This window comes from Astatotilapia calliptera, chromosome 5 (genome assembly GCF_964374335.1).
Source record: "Astatotilapia calliptera chromosome 5, fAstCal68.1, whole genome shotgun sequence".
NCBI lineage: Eukaryota > Metazoa > Chordata > Actinopteri > Cichliformes > Cichlidae > Astatotilapia > Astatotilapia calliptera.
In genome coordinates, this window is record NC_137426.1 from 37,314,936 (window position 1) to 37,330,391 (window position 15,456).

General features: G+C 39.5%; 1 protein-coding gene across 16 annotated transcripts in view; it reads right to left on the reverse strand.

The window, feature by feature from the left end:
• plekha6 (pleckstrin homology domain containing, family A member 6) overlaps positions 1-14,152 on the reverse strand; it is a 70,058-nt gene extending 55,906 nt beyond the window's left edge. For 3 of the 16 annotated variants that reach the window (XR_013909354.1, XM_080302170.1, XM_080302169.1), the window contains exon 1: positions 13,459-13,919. Coding sequence is in view for 11 of the 16 variants with exons in the window: in XM_080302170.1 (XP_080158296.1) it covers positions 13,459-13,863 (405 nt within the window). In the remaining 5 variants the exon portion in view is untranslated. Of the gene's footprint in view, positions 1-13,458; positions 13,941-13,982 lie in introns of those variants that run through there. The other 13 variants (XM_080302174.1, XM_080302172.1, XM_080302171.1 and 10 more) reach the window with 8 other exon arrangements.
• Between the last annotated feature and the right edge of the window lie 1,304 nt (positions 14,153-15,456).

A 15,456-nucleotide genomic window follows, 5' to 3' on the forward strand; every position in this document is an offset into this window, starting at 1 on the left:
TGCCATCATATTCCCAGAGTGTGGTTTTGTTTAATAATATAATTTAGTTTAATTAGAATGCAAACTAGTCCAAAGTGCTAATAGCTCAGTATTATCCTGGGTATAGTTTCTGATTAGCTTTGCTAAGTAGCATGCCAGAATCCTTACATGTTCTCTTGAGGTGAAAGTGAAACTTTATGAACTAAACCAGGATGAAGAATAGAGATGACATACAGATAATAAATGGTAAATGGCCTGTATTTATATAGCGCTTTATTAGTCCCTAAGGACCCCAAAGCGCTTTGCATATCCAGTCATCCACCCATTCATACACACATTCACACACAATAACTGAAAAAATGGCACGCAGTTCAGTGCAACAGAGATAATAGTGCATTCCTTGCAGGCAGGGAAGTTCTAAATCAGAGTAAGACATAAAATATTAATGCTGTATTGTTCACTATCTTACAATGCTGTGTTTGCACCCATTCCCCAACTCTCTGCGAATGGTACTCATGGCCATTGATCAGTTGTTGTTGATCAATGGTCATGCCAATTTGCATAATAATGATCAAGAACTGACCTACCAGACCATGAATCATTCAGTGGGCTGGTTTCAGTCATTATGCAAATGTACTGTTTATAATTTTGGAAACCTGCAGTCACTTGGATGAGTGACAAAATGTTTCTCCCACTGAAAACGCTACGTCCAGATGAACAGAAACAACTTTTGGGATATTAATGTTGTTACCAACTGCGTTTCCTAATAAAACAAAAAGACAAAGCCCTCATGTGTGTAGATGAAAGTGGGAGGAAAAAAACACAGAGGGGAGGAAAAGATTAGCTGTGACAAAAGCCACCAGTCACTGCTCTTTATAAAATGCTGCACTATACTCTAGCTTCAACACACTGTGCACTATGGATCACAATGCTTTAAATATCTACTAAATATTAATAATTGCTTTATCTAGTACTGTAGTTATTTCAAATAATGACATAATCAATCCATTTTGGCTACACAGGTAATTCTTCATATTTCAAGAAACTCATATCTGTCAGTCCGATTTAAATTCTGGGATGTAGATTTAGTTTGGACACATTTTTCATAACTCCTTTTCATTTGCGGTTCTAATTTTAAAGCATACTGCCTCTGAAAACACAATGTGTGACTGGTAAATCGACAGCTTTGCTTTAATGCTCAGCTCTCTCTTCACCACAACAGATGCAAATGGTGCCCCATTCGGTCTGCTAATCTCACCGTTCACTCTCCCCTCACTCAGGAACAAGACTCGAGATATGTGGACTGCTCCACTTGGGGCAGTGTGTGTGTGTGTGTGTGTGTGTGTGTGTGTGTGTAGAGAAGATGTCCTCTAATGTGGATAGAGGACATGATGTCACTCATAAACAAGAGTCATTTCCTTCCACGGTGGAACATCATGAGACTCCACCTCCAGCACTCACAGAGGGTGATGCAACTGTGTGAAATGGCTGAATATTAAGACGCAGCAGTAACCTAGCAACAGAGGTTGGGGCAGAGCATGTGTGTGCATGTACGTGTATGTATAACCCTTCTTTGTTGTCCTTTCTTTCTTTCTAGAGCAGAAAATGAAAGAAGGAGAACAAGTTACTGATCCCTCCATTCTTTGCTCCTTTCTTAAATCATGAACGTATTACTTACAATTATACAAATATACTTTTTAAATCTACTGTATACTATTTGCTATTATACTTAATACCAAAACTAACACAAAATGAAAATGCATTTAGGCAAAGGCATTAGATTGGGAAGCAGAAAAAAATTAAATAAATTAAAAAAGAAAAGGCTAAAAAGATAATATAAGAAATGGAATGACAATAGAGCAAAAACATAGTAAGGTTTCCAGTTTCACGTTTCCTCACTGGAAACTTAAGACTGAAAAATAAACAAAAGATGAGAAACAATTAAAGACGGAAGAAAGGAAGAACAAATAGAGAAGAAACAAAGGAAAAACAAAGCCAATAAAGAAAATACTAAGGTGGCAATAATATGCTTCAGTGAACTAGAGATGAAGCAGACAATAGCACACTACATAAAACCTCTTCAAAAGTAGAAAAAAAAAGAACCTGAATTAAACAAAAAATGTAATTAAACTTCAGCACTTTTTAATAAGAGGCAAAATCAGGTCAAATACTTATGGATGCAATTGTTTTTGTATTTTATATAACAAAATGTTAATGCATCTATAAAATATTTCTGTGCCCTTCACCTTTGACCTAAGTACATTACTTGCATAAATGAAGCTCAATAAACAGAAAAAAAAATTCCTAACCACTGAACACTCTGAAAAACACTAAAACCACAGTGCAGCTCTAAGCCTGATACGTCCTTGGGTTGGGTTTGAGCTCCTATAAAAGCAGTAAAATAACTTTCTTTTTTGTGGTTACAGCTAAATTTTCATTGTAGTCAGTGTTATTCAAATGAATGCTATCCACATTAAATAAATATTTTACTGATCCAACAAGGGACATTTTTCTGTTACAGTAGCATGATAAACAGTAAAAATAGTATAGTCTACAATACACAACAACACAGCTGAAATGAAACGCAGGCTCCTGGAATATGATAAATGGTAAATGGACTAGTTTCTATATAGTGCTTTTCTACTCTTCTGAACACTCAAAGCACTTTACACAACTTGTGCTTTCACCCATTCACACCAGCACATTTTCTAAGTGCTTTCTAACTGACATTCACACACACATTCATACTCCGACGGATGCATCGGGGAGCAATTTGGGGTTAGTATCTTGCCCAAGGATGTTTGGCATGCAGACTAGGAGAAGCCAGGAATTGAACCACCAACCTTCTGATCAGTAGATGACCTGCTCTACAGCCACCCCTTGTACTATGAAAGAGCGCAGGAATTTATATATTGACAAGAGTGAGACAAAGTAAGCTAATGCTCACAAGAAATATACAAATCTCTTCTGACTACAATTACTAATACTAGTATAGTAGCACTTCACCACAAATCAGAAGGGCAGGAGAATATTGGACAGGGTAGCAATAGAGCTAATATTCGGAAACAGAAAGTGTACTCATGTTACATGAAAAGGAATTGAATATTAGATACAGTTATTTTGTCAAATCCTAAAGATAGGGGTACCAAAAGTACAGAAATTATTTACTTAAGATGAAGCATAGATACTTGCGTGAAAAAAGACTCCAGTAAAAGTAAAACTACAGCTAAATAAACCTAATGCTGTATTAGTCCTAGGGATGGGTATTGATAAGATTTTAATGATTCCGATTCCATTTTCGATTCTGTTTAACGATTCGATTCTTTATCGATTCTCTTATGGATTCTTATTTTTAAAAAAGGAGAACACTAAAGTCGATTAGCTTAGAACTTTGTTTTATATCTTCTCTTTGAACAAGATAGAAATTTAAGAGTAACATGGCCTTACAAACCCAACAGTGAGATCTTAAGAGATCCAGCCTACGGCTCTTCAATGGGGTGTCACAGGGTCCCCAGGAAAAAAAATGTAAATGTAAAATAATAAAATAAATATTCTCCTGTAGCAATAACAAAGTGTAACATAAATTATTCTGTAGCAATTACACAAGAATATACAGTAATGTCCCTGCCTACAATTAAACACATTCACTTACCAAAGTGAAATCGGGAGCATCTGCTGTGGCAAATGGGTGCAAGCCTTTGACCACAAACTTAGTCACTGCTCGGTGACATTCGTCTATCCTGGCCTGAAAGGAGACGCTACCAGGTAGACTGCAGCGAGAACTGCCAGCATCTGAGCCAGCCGGACTCTGTCTGTCTCATCATGGTCACCTAAATGCACAGTAATGGCAGGTTTTGTAAGAAGGCAGATCGCGCTAACATAATATGCACTGTTAGTTGATTATTTACCTGCCGCATTAACACGAGAGGACGTGCAAACGTTACCGCTGCTGCTCGGTTGAGATTCACGAGTCCGGAGCGGAATTAAAAACACGACATTCATTTAAGGTCATCGCGTGTTTTGTGAGCAAATGCTTTTGATATTCGTAGTGTTTCCTCCCTTAAATGAAATATCTACTTTGCAAGTATTGCAAGTTGCCCTGTTGTCATCCGTTCTCGTAAAGTATAACCAAACTTTTGAGCGTTTGAGCCGCTTAGGCGCCGTGTTTCCTGCCGGGTAAATGAAGCGCCACAACGTGGTGACGTCATTCGGGGCGACTGGAATCGATAAGGGAATCCTTTGCAAAAATGGCAAACGATTCCAAGGAATTGAAACAGTGGGAACTGGTTGTCAACAAGAACCGGGTTTCGATACCCATCCCTAATTAGTCCATGGGAATACAAACTTTTCTTTTTACTTTGCCCCCACACCTGAACAGGAAACTTAATATGTTAGGGTAATAAAGTGGTTTTAGTGGGAGGGAAAATCTTCAGTTTGGTTGTAGTGACACAGTATGGTGAAATGATCACAAATAAAAATAATTTCTTTTGTGAGTTCAAATGGATTTTCTTTTGTTCACAGCCTATGATCAATGGATCAACTGTGATCATGAAACTACATAAAGGTTTACTGCTCTTAGTGGAACTGAATTCAATAAGATAAAAGCAGCTTAGCTCAATTCCATTCCCTACACTTACAATATACTGTTTATACTGTGTTTTTACTAGGCAGAATAAACAGTATTGAATTCTGTGAATAAATCTAAGCATGTTCAGTTTAAATTTGAATACATCTGAGCGACACTTGATATAACCTCACACTGACTATGAACACCACAGCCACTGTGGACCAGTCCAACACAGTCCTTTACTGTCATGGTACTGGGTCTATGATCCAGTGTTTCTGTTCCTTAGGCTTTTACTGGTATTGTTTAGGTTTCTACTTTAATCATTTGGATTTCTAGTTGTTTAATTATTCTGCTCAGATTATATTGATAGATTCTAATCCCTACGTTTCTGTTACTGTGCTTCCCCTGTATCCTACGTTTCATATCTAGTCTCGCTTGTCTTCATGTTCGTTTATCTCCAGTATCTGTTTTCTGTGTTTTCTTTCGTTTTCCCCAGTCAGCTATGTTCTTAAGTCTGTTGAAGATGGAGAACCAGCTTCAGCAGAATAATGTCAGTAAAGTCTGGAGAGGTCTTAGAACCATCTCGGGCCACAAAGATCAAAACTCTCTGCCTGTGGGGGATGTGAGGCGGACAAATGAACTGACTCTTTTCTTTAACAGGTTTGATTCATCCAGGATGCAGTCTCCAACACCGGCTGCAGACTCACCCACCCCCACTGCTGCTGTTCCACCTCTGAAACCTCAGCCACTTCACACCTTCTCCACTCACCACGGTCACTACTCCCCATCCCCATCCCCAACCACAGCACCCAGTACACATCCTGCACAAGGTTCCTGCCTGTCTCTCTCAACTACCCAGGTTAGGAGGGAACTGAGGAGGATTAAAGCCAAGAAGGCAGCGGGTCCAGATGGCATCAGCTCAAGGGTCCTCAGGTCCTGCGCAGACAACTGTGTGGGGTGATGGAGCACCTCTTCAACCGGAGGCTGAGGCTGGGGAGAGTCCCACGGCTCTGGAAAACCTCCTGTGTTGTACCAGTGCCAAAGACCTCACGCCCCAAGGACCTCAACAGCTACAGGCCGGTGGCTCTGACATTCCACCTCTTGAAGACCCTGAAGCAGCTGGTCCTGTTACAGCTTCTGGCCCTGGTGAGCTCATCACTGGACCCACTTCAGTTCGCTTTCCAGCCTGGCACTGCAGTGGATGATGCTTTCATTCATCACCTACATTGTTCCCTCTCTCACTTAGAGCCCGCTGGGAGCACTGTGAGAATCATGTTCTTTGATTTCTCCAGTGCTTTTAACAGCATTCTGCCCATGGTCCCGAAGGACAAGCTGGAGAACTCAGGAGTGGACCATCACCTTACAACATGGATACTGGACTACCTCAGTGACCGACCACAGTATCCCTTTAGCGTTCTGCTCAACGATATGGTAGAGCACATTTTCAGGCCCTATATCTAACTGAGGCTTTCACTGAAATTGACCTTCCTTATTGAGTCTTTTCTACCAATAGTTTTACATCTGTAATGCCAAAAAATAAATAAATAAATCCACCAGAAGGCACTGTGAATGGAAACTGTTAAACTGTTGGCTCTTCTTATACCTCTCCCAACCAGGAAGTCAGAAACAAAAACCCATCCAACATATTTTGAGTGTTTTTGATGAAACTAAGGTAGGATGATATAATCTTTTGATATATGATAGTGTTAGATGACTTACTAAACAGATGTATGTCACTTGACACCATTAAAAAAGTGAAAATAAATGTTTAATAATTTTTTTAAAAGGTGGTCAACCAAACGGTTGATTTGTCACTTTATGGTGCTACTGCTGATATAACCTAAATGTTATTTAAATTGATTTTTTGACATAAATTCAGACCACTAGACCCATTGTGTTTATCCGTTGCTATTGATAAATCACATTAAGTGTTTGCACAGCAAGAATATGGTGAATTTCCTCAGTAAGTCATTTTTGTAACTTTCTGAGTTAATATTAACAATTATTGTAAAAATCAAGAATAACATGTGGAAATCAGAAATATCAAAACTGATTTCCTTTTAACCAAATTACAGTAGCTGGTAAATTAATATTACTAAGTTGTCAAAAATTTTATTTCATGTTTAACAAGTGCTATATGGACTATAAACAATTATATGGCTAAAAATCGCATGGTTCTGTGGCATGATACTAATGATACCATCCACCTTCAACCACAGTGTGTTTGAGGTCATGGTTTCATATGAAGCCACAAGGGCTGGCACTCTCCACCACTATATTGCAAACAAACCAGATGAGTGGGGCTTTAAATTGTTCTGCCAAGCAAGTTTATCTGGCATCATCCACGACATGCTGCTGTATCAAGGGGGGTCTACATTCTTCAATGTTCCCCTCAGTGAAAAACAAACAGAAGCTATCTCTAAGGGGCCAAAGTTGTAAAAAAAACCAAAAAACACTATGCAAACCCATTAAAGAACCTCAGCTCAGAACCTACAGGCTCTAATGAAGGTCTGATTGCAATATAATGGTTTGACACCAAATGTGTCAACCTCCTAAACAATGCCTGTGGGTTCATGGTTTTTTCATCGGTCAAACGGTAGAGCAAAGAGACCAATGCAAAGATCACCATCCCATGCCCATCACTCATCCCTGTATATAATTAACATATGGGGGGAATTAAGCTTTCTGATATGCTATTACACCTGTATAAGACAAGTTATAGTTATAGTAAGTTATAGTAAGTAAGTAAGTAAAGTTTATTTTATTAAGTGCTTTTCATGGACAGGCCGTCACAAAGCGCTGTACAAAAAGATTAAAATGAACAGAAAGTTAAGTCACAGAATAAGATATAATTAACAAGTTAAGGAGATGGCAAATTCCACGGTTCGGATACATCCTTAACTTGAATACCTGGTCTACAAGAGGGACTGTGCTCTACTGGATCAGAAACCGCAACTCTCAAAAGGTTTCCACCTGGCTGTGTCTGAACCAAGTTAACAAGCCAGCATCTAGAGTTAGACAACCATGATCCAGCTCTTCAAGACCACAGAATAAATGCTACACCCTAAAACCCCAACGACCAAAACCACAAGCAGATGTGCTCGATTTGCACTGTTTTTATTTTATTTTTATAAAAAAAAAAAAGATTTTGCATAGTAGCATTCATTTAGAAGTGGCCTGAATGTGAGTATTTTGTGCTATTGCACATTTTTCACGTTTGCAGATTACAAAAATATGTATTTTGTTGTTTGATATAATACTTTCCTTTGATGAAATGAATACAGCAATATTCACTGGCATGCTACTAGAAATAAACTGTATCAAATGCCCTGGATAGTTTTTGTCAGTAATTTAATTATAATTTGGCCCTTTATTAGATTTTTTCAACTGTATTATCTACTGTACTTGTATTTGCATTATTTCATTTCATACTTTTACCATTAAGTGAAATCTCAACCATTTGGTAGAGATCAATAATTTGAAAACTAATTTAAATTTTTTTATTTTGAAAAAAAATATTGATTGTGGTTATTATTCACCCAAGTCATTAAGAAATGCAAACAAAAAAATTTTCCATTGCGTTTTTTTCTTGGTGGGGACCTCAAGGGGGTATGTGAGAACTCAGGGCTGTGTGTCGGACAGGGTCGTCTGCAGTACGGGGGCCCCACAGGGAACGGTTCTGGCTCCGTTCCTCTTCACCATCTACACTGCAGACTTCTCCCACAACTCCACCCAGTGCTTCCTGCAGAAGTTCTCTGATGACTCTGCAATAGTTGGCCTCATCACTGATAGGGGATGACAAGGAGTACAGAGAACTGACACAAGACTTTGTGGACTGGTGCCAGCTGAACTACCTCCAGATCAACGCCAGTAAAACCAAGGAGTTGATGGTAGACTTCCGCAGGCACAAGCATTCTCCACTGCAACCACTGAACATCCAAGGTATGGACATTGAGACTGTGGACAGCTACAGGTACCTTGGTGTTCATCTGAACAATAAACTGGACTGACTCATAATTCAGACGCCCTCTACAGGACAGGGCAGAGCAGGCTGTACCTGCTGTGGAGACTCAGGTCTTTTGGCGTGAAGGGCCCACTCCTGAAGACCTTCTATGACTCTGTGGTGGCCTCAGCCATCTTTTACGGTGTGGTCTGCTGAGGCGGCAGCATCTCTGCTGGGGACATGAAGAGACTGAACAGGCTGATCCACAGGGCCAGCTCTGTTCTGCCCTCTGGACCCAGTGGAGGTGTTGAGTGACAGGAGAATGGTGGCTAAGCTGTCATCCCTGTTGGACAACATCTCCCACCCCATGCAGGAGACTGTGACAGCACTGAGCAGCTCCTTCAGTGGCAGGCTGCGGCAGACAGACCCACACGCACATCCAAAACACAATGATAACTTTCACCCTGTCTCCCTAATGTGCAACAGTACCAAGTGCAATTTTCCCAATAGAGCAAAGTATTTTATTCTTTTTGTATAGCATGTTATTCTATCTTATCTTATTCTACTCGGTTTTTTTCTTTTTTTCTTAATTTTTACTGCTCTTAACATTTCTGCTGTGACCAAAAAAATTTCCCACGTGTGGGACTAATAAAGGTTTATCTGATCTTATTCTTCCCTGGTCCTAGTATCAAGTCCTGTGTCTCAGTGTGTGACTCATGTTTCCTATTTTACTTTGATAGTCCCTTGCCCTATTTTTAGTTTACTCATTTTTGCTTCCTCTCTGTCTTGTTATGACAGATTAGCTCCAGCTGTGTTTCCCTCCTGTTTCTCATTCCCTTGTTATCCTCTGTATATTTAGTCTTGTTTTCATTTGCCTGTTGACACATCATCCCATGTTCCTGTGTATGTTTCCTGTCCTCCAGGTTATTTCTGAGTTTGTTCCTAGTCTAAGTTCTATTTTTCAGATTTAGTTTTTATTTCACTTCTATGTTTCATTTGGATTTTTTCACAGCAATATAGCTGCTTCTTTGAGTTTATCCTGTTTTGTTTAAGTCCTGCATTTGGGTCCCGCACCACCAGGACATTTACTGTACATTCATCACAGTTGCACCCTGACAGGGTCTCCCAAAGCAAACTGGTCCTGGAAGAGTGGCTAGACAAAGAGTAATTCAGTCAACCCCTTTGTGAGAGAAAAAAGCAAGTGTATTCTGGAGTAGGGTTACTGGGCCCCACCTTTGAACTAGAAAATCAGACTCATTCCCAGTGTGGGTTGGACTCTGCCTGGGCTAAAGCACTTCTGGATGGATGCAAACTGCATTTCGTTGCCCTGTACCTGTGCATGTGCAATGACAATAAAGTTGAATTCTTTTCTTCCCTTTGTGACCAATTTTGCTCTGTGTTTTTATGGATAGAATTTCTACTCATAGCCAGGTGGCAAAAGGCTACCATTTTAGTGGCCATAGAATTGCATCTCTTATTTTTTCAGATTATTCTGCATGGTTCTGTTGGTCTTATCAGGCAGTGGCCTTTAGCTCACACTGGAGTGGTTCTTAGCTGAGTGTGAAACAGCAGATATAAGAATGAGAACATCCAAGTCGGAAGCTATGGTCCTCAGCCAGAAAAGGGTGGAGTCTCTACTTCAGGTCAGGGAGAAGTGACTGCCCCAGTGGAGGAGTTTAAGTATATCAGAGTCTTGCTCATGAGGCATGAGATTGTCAGATGGACTGGGGCCAAAGTGGTTCAGTGATTTGGGCATCTGACAAGGTGAGGTGTTTGAGGCATGTGCCATTGGGAGGAGGCCTTGGGGCAGACCCACTACACTGGACAAATCAGCTGGCCCAGGAACACCTCATGTTTCCCCAGATAAGGTGGAGGAGGTGGCAAGAGAGAGATCTGGGTATCCTTGCTGTGACAACTGCCCCTGTGACTCAGATAGATGTAAGAAAATGGGTGGATGGATAGATGCATGCAGATGCGCAGAGTACACTGAGAGAGAAAGAGAGAGAGAGAGAGAGAGAGAGAGAGAGAGCTGTGCAGGAAGTGTGATTTTTATTGTGGTGGAGGGAATTCATGACAATTTTTATCAAACGTGAAGCATAATTTGGATCTTCTTTTGCTGCTGATTCAGTGAACTTTGGGGATGAAACCTGCATCTTTAGAATCTGTTAGATGTTGGCTTTCAGCTCAGATGGCATGCCTGCGTATGTGCCATCAGGTGAACAATGCTCTGTGTTTACATCTTTGTGCTGAATCCGTGTAACTGCTCTCATTTACTGTTTTAGCTGTTTAGTGGTCATTAAAATAGTTTTGTGAGCTTTAACCTGAGATTCTGGCATTTCTGGCAAAGTCCATTTACATTTAAAAAAATCGATTTGAGATTTAATGACTCGATATTGCTTTATTTAAGATAAAATTAATTTGACTTGGGAAAATCGTTTTTTAAAACCCAATCCTATTTCTGCATCCTTATTTTAACTTTAAGAATAGTAAAAAGAAAGTGTCAGTCATATGCAGTCCCACAGCATAAGACTTTCAGATAAATCTAGCACAATAGCTGATATTGTGAATAAATCTGACAAGCCAGCCTTATTTGCCATAAAGGAGAAATTGACATGATATAGAACCTTGAGTTCTTCTCAGGTGGCTGTAACTCAGATAGTAGCGCAGATCCTTTCCTAATTGAAAGGCTGGTGGTTTTGATCCATGGCTGCTCCAGTCTGCATGTCAAATATCCATGGACAAAATACTAATACCAAGTTACCCTCTGATGTATGAATATTAGAAAGAAAGCACTTCAGTAGAAAGAAGTGCTTGGCTGAATGAGGCAAGTTGTATAAAGTGCTTTGACATTTGATTAAATATTTCTATTAAAATATAATAATTTTGGTTTGGCTTGAACACTAAGGTGAAACATAACTTTTAGTTGCACATTTGTCAACTTTACTGAAACCCTTAAATGTACCCTAGGTTAACCCACACCACTGTACAGGAAGGTGGTAAATCTGCTGATAAAACCGGTTTCAATAGCTTGCTAGTTGAGCTGATATTTGAACCATGCTGATAAAAAACTGAAATGCCTTGATTATCTGTCTCATACATAAACACATACCCAGCCAGATGCAGCTATATCATAAAAACTACACAATGAACTTAGGCTGCTGCCCCCGCGACCCGGCCTCGGATAAAGCGGATGAAGATGGATGGATGGATAGATGAACTGAAGGACCTGAAATTTTGGTGTGCATGTTCATGGTTTCAAAATGACCGCTTTTCTGAACTTAACAGAAAGATTTTATTACATATTCACCAATCTATTTTTGTTATTAGCAAGGAAAAAAATCTTGCTACACTGAAAATGGTCAGCAATGACCTCCCGCATGCTTCTGTAAATGTGAAAACAAGAGTTGCAATTATCTGTGTTCGTTTTAACGTTTTAACACTTTGCAACAGGATTAACAAGACATAAAAAACACAGTTTGACTTAGCTGGTCGAGTACACCACTCACTGATGGACCTGCTATTATGTAACTGTATGGTCTCTGTACACCCAAAACCAAATACCTTAGTTATGAGGAAAAGAGACAAGAGTACTAAGTACTGTAACAACACTGAATAAAAAAAGGGTTTTTCAGTTCATGTTCTTTAGGGGGGAAAAAAGCAGTCTGTCTCCACTCAGTAAACAACCTACTTGGGCTTTTGTTTGTGTGTGTGTACACACTGGGTACATAAACTGGACTTTGAGCCAGAGTTTGCACTAGTGAAGAGAGAGTGACAGAAAAGCCTAGATCTACTGAAAAGTGAAAAAGAAAACAGTGATTGCAGTAAAAGCTGAAAATAAAAGGCAAATATAATGTACTAAAGACTAAAATGGGGTGTGGTGGCTCAAGTGGTAGAGCACATCAGCTACTGATTAGAAGGTCAGTGGTTCGATCCTTGGCTTCCCCAGTCTACATGTCAAATATCCTTGGGCAAGATACTAACCCCAAGTTGCCCTCCGATGCATTCATTGGAGTGTGAATAAATGTGAATGTAGATTAGTTTGCACTTGTGTTTAGAAGTGAATGAGGCATGTTGTATAGAGCGTTTTGAGTACTCCGGGAGAGTAGAAAAGCGCTATATAAGAATCAGTCCATTTACCATTTAAAATAACTGAATATATTTTAATAATAATCCATTGTTCTAATCCCAGGTCTTTTCTTTAAATGAAAATAAAACATAAATCTTTCACTATGATGTAAACGTTGCCTCAGCCCAAGGCTATTAAACTTTTATTAGCCAGTACCAAATCAACATCCTTCACTACACCAAGGCAAAAAAACAACAACAAAGTTCCAACATTAGCAAATCCTAATTTTTTCAATGAGACGTTTTGTTGCACAAGGGAGCTCAGGGGTTAAAACAGCTGTTCTGTGAGGAACTGTTATCACTCAGGAGAACAGGTAACAACCATCCCACTATATGGGATATTATAACAGCTGCCTATTTCATTATAAAAATCATCTTGTGCTAAAGAGAACCTTTCTAAAGACCTTCATTAATCAGTTGTATAAGTTAAGGCAAAGTACACTAATACGAAGAACCAAGTCATATTTGCTTTCCACTAAGCTACAGACTAAAGACTACAGAAGTGGCTTTAGCTCAGGAGGTAGAGCAGGTCATCTGCTAATCAGAAGATTGGCGATTACCAGAATACTAACCTACTAACTAAGTTGCTCTTGGATGGATCTGTTGGAGTGTGAAAGCTAGCTATAAGCACTTACATAGAAAATACATACTGATGTATGAATGGGAGAGTGAAGCGAATGCTTTGACTGCTAAGATGGAAAAGCATTATATAAGAACCAATGCATTTATTGCAACAATTGCACATTCCAAAGTCATTTAATAGATCTATGCTGTTCAATACACAATGTATTTCTTCCATAACAAGCAATTATATATGAACCTTTTGTAATGTTCAGTTACTGACCTTAAAGGCAAATTTGCAGGTGATGTTTTCTGAAAGCTCTACTCCTCCAATCTGGAAACTGAGCAGGGGCAGACTCCCTAACACTGTATCCTCTTTGTCATCTGTGAATAAAAAAATTAAAAATGTAAAAAAAATATCCAGAATATTACACTTGAGTAGTGCTACAAATATGTGAGAGAAATAGCAATTACAGCTTGGGTTAGTAAAAATTGGCAGGATTAAGAAACAATAAAAGGAAGCAGGAATGTCTAGCCCAAACATGACTGGAATAAGAACTGCTCTTCTAGGACACCCAGCAATCCCCTCAGCTTCCACATTGAAAGTTTCCCACAATATAGGTCCATAATGGTCTGAACAAGCCTGTGATATGCAGTGACAAAGGCACAGACATTCTTCCTCACACATACCCAAAGGTATCCAGTGGAGATAAACAGGCGTACTGTAGAAGGGGCGTACCAGCACTGACTAAAGAATAAAACACATGAAAATTGAAGTAGTTTGAAAAATAATCAGTGTTTTCCTACCTCTTAAATCGCAAATGTAGCTGCGCACCGACAATTTTGCTTTGGCTGAGTGTGTGCCTTTACGTGTAGGCGTGCACTACAGAGAAAAATAGAGACAACAGAAAAGGGCAGGGAAGCAGAGAGACGGAGGGAGCGACAGGGCGAGAGCTCTAAAGGGAGGGGGAAGGGCTTGTGCAATCACAGAATACACAGATCCCTGCTCTGTGTGCCTATTTGTGTGAGATAATCATCAGCCCATGTGACTAAGTGTTGCAAGAATCTAAGCCCAGCCAGCTGAACCTGCTGCTTGCCTGCACCAATGAGACTCAAGCAACGCATGTGCTTGCATGTTTGAGCGCTTCTTCAATTCTGCTCATTGCTCCCATGCATATGTGAAAAATGTATTGATTTATTATATTTATAGACTGGAGCCATAAGACAAGATAAACCTAATCCCACATGTGGGAAATCTTTTGGTCATGGCAGAAAGTACAAGTTAAGAGCAGTAAAAATTAAGAAAAAAAGGGGAAAAAACAGTAGAATAGAATAACTATACAAACTAGAATAAAATACTATATACAATATAAAAAGTACTATGCAAATAGAATAAAATACTTCGTTCTATTTGGAATATTACTATTGAAAAAGTACATGGCAGTAGTGGTCGATAAGACTGAAAAAGCAGAACTATTTGAACAGAAAACACAATGTATGCAAAAATGGTGCAGTGCACAAAATAAATGAATGAAAACATTTTACAACGTTAAACTAAATAGTCCCAGAATGTCTCTGGGACATTTTACTGTATGGTATAGTATTTTTAAAATCACACAGACAATAATTAACATTAATGTTAGTAAAGGAAGAAGCCAGAACTTTTATGTGAGGTTGAGAGGTACCATGCAAATAAAGGTAGGACCACATCAATACACAGTCTTGTTTCTGGAACTAGTCTCCTGGGAAGAGGCTGGACTCATTTCCACTCCACCATTGGTAAGGTCATTATACTTCAATGTCTGTACATTGGGATTTTTGGTAGGCAAGAGGACTGTTTCCTTGACTTGGTTTGCAGCCTAGGTCAAACCTATGTTGATGTTTTTGTAAATGTATCATCAGATTCGCAGCCATATGGTCTTCTTATTTCATACGAGTAGTGAGTCACTTAGTTGGGTGATGAGAGGAGCAGAACGGCATAGGAGCATTTGGGATCAGCCAAATATACCAACATTTTTAAAGGACTTCTTTGTTTCCTCCACAGAACGCATTTCAGTCCCACAGAGATGTTCAGAGTGTAGGGATTTGGCCATCTGAGAATGGGGTCAGTGAAGTAAATAAACATATCTTTGTTGACAAAGCCGTCCTAGCCATCCTCACCCGAGAAACTGATACAGTTGCAGGGAATGGCTGGGCCTTAGCTATCCTGGGAGCAGGAACACAAGGACAAACAGCAGTGGCAGACTGTGTGGTTTTCTTTTGAGATGACCCAAATGTGGAC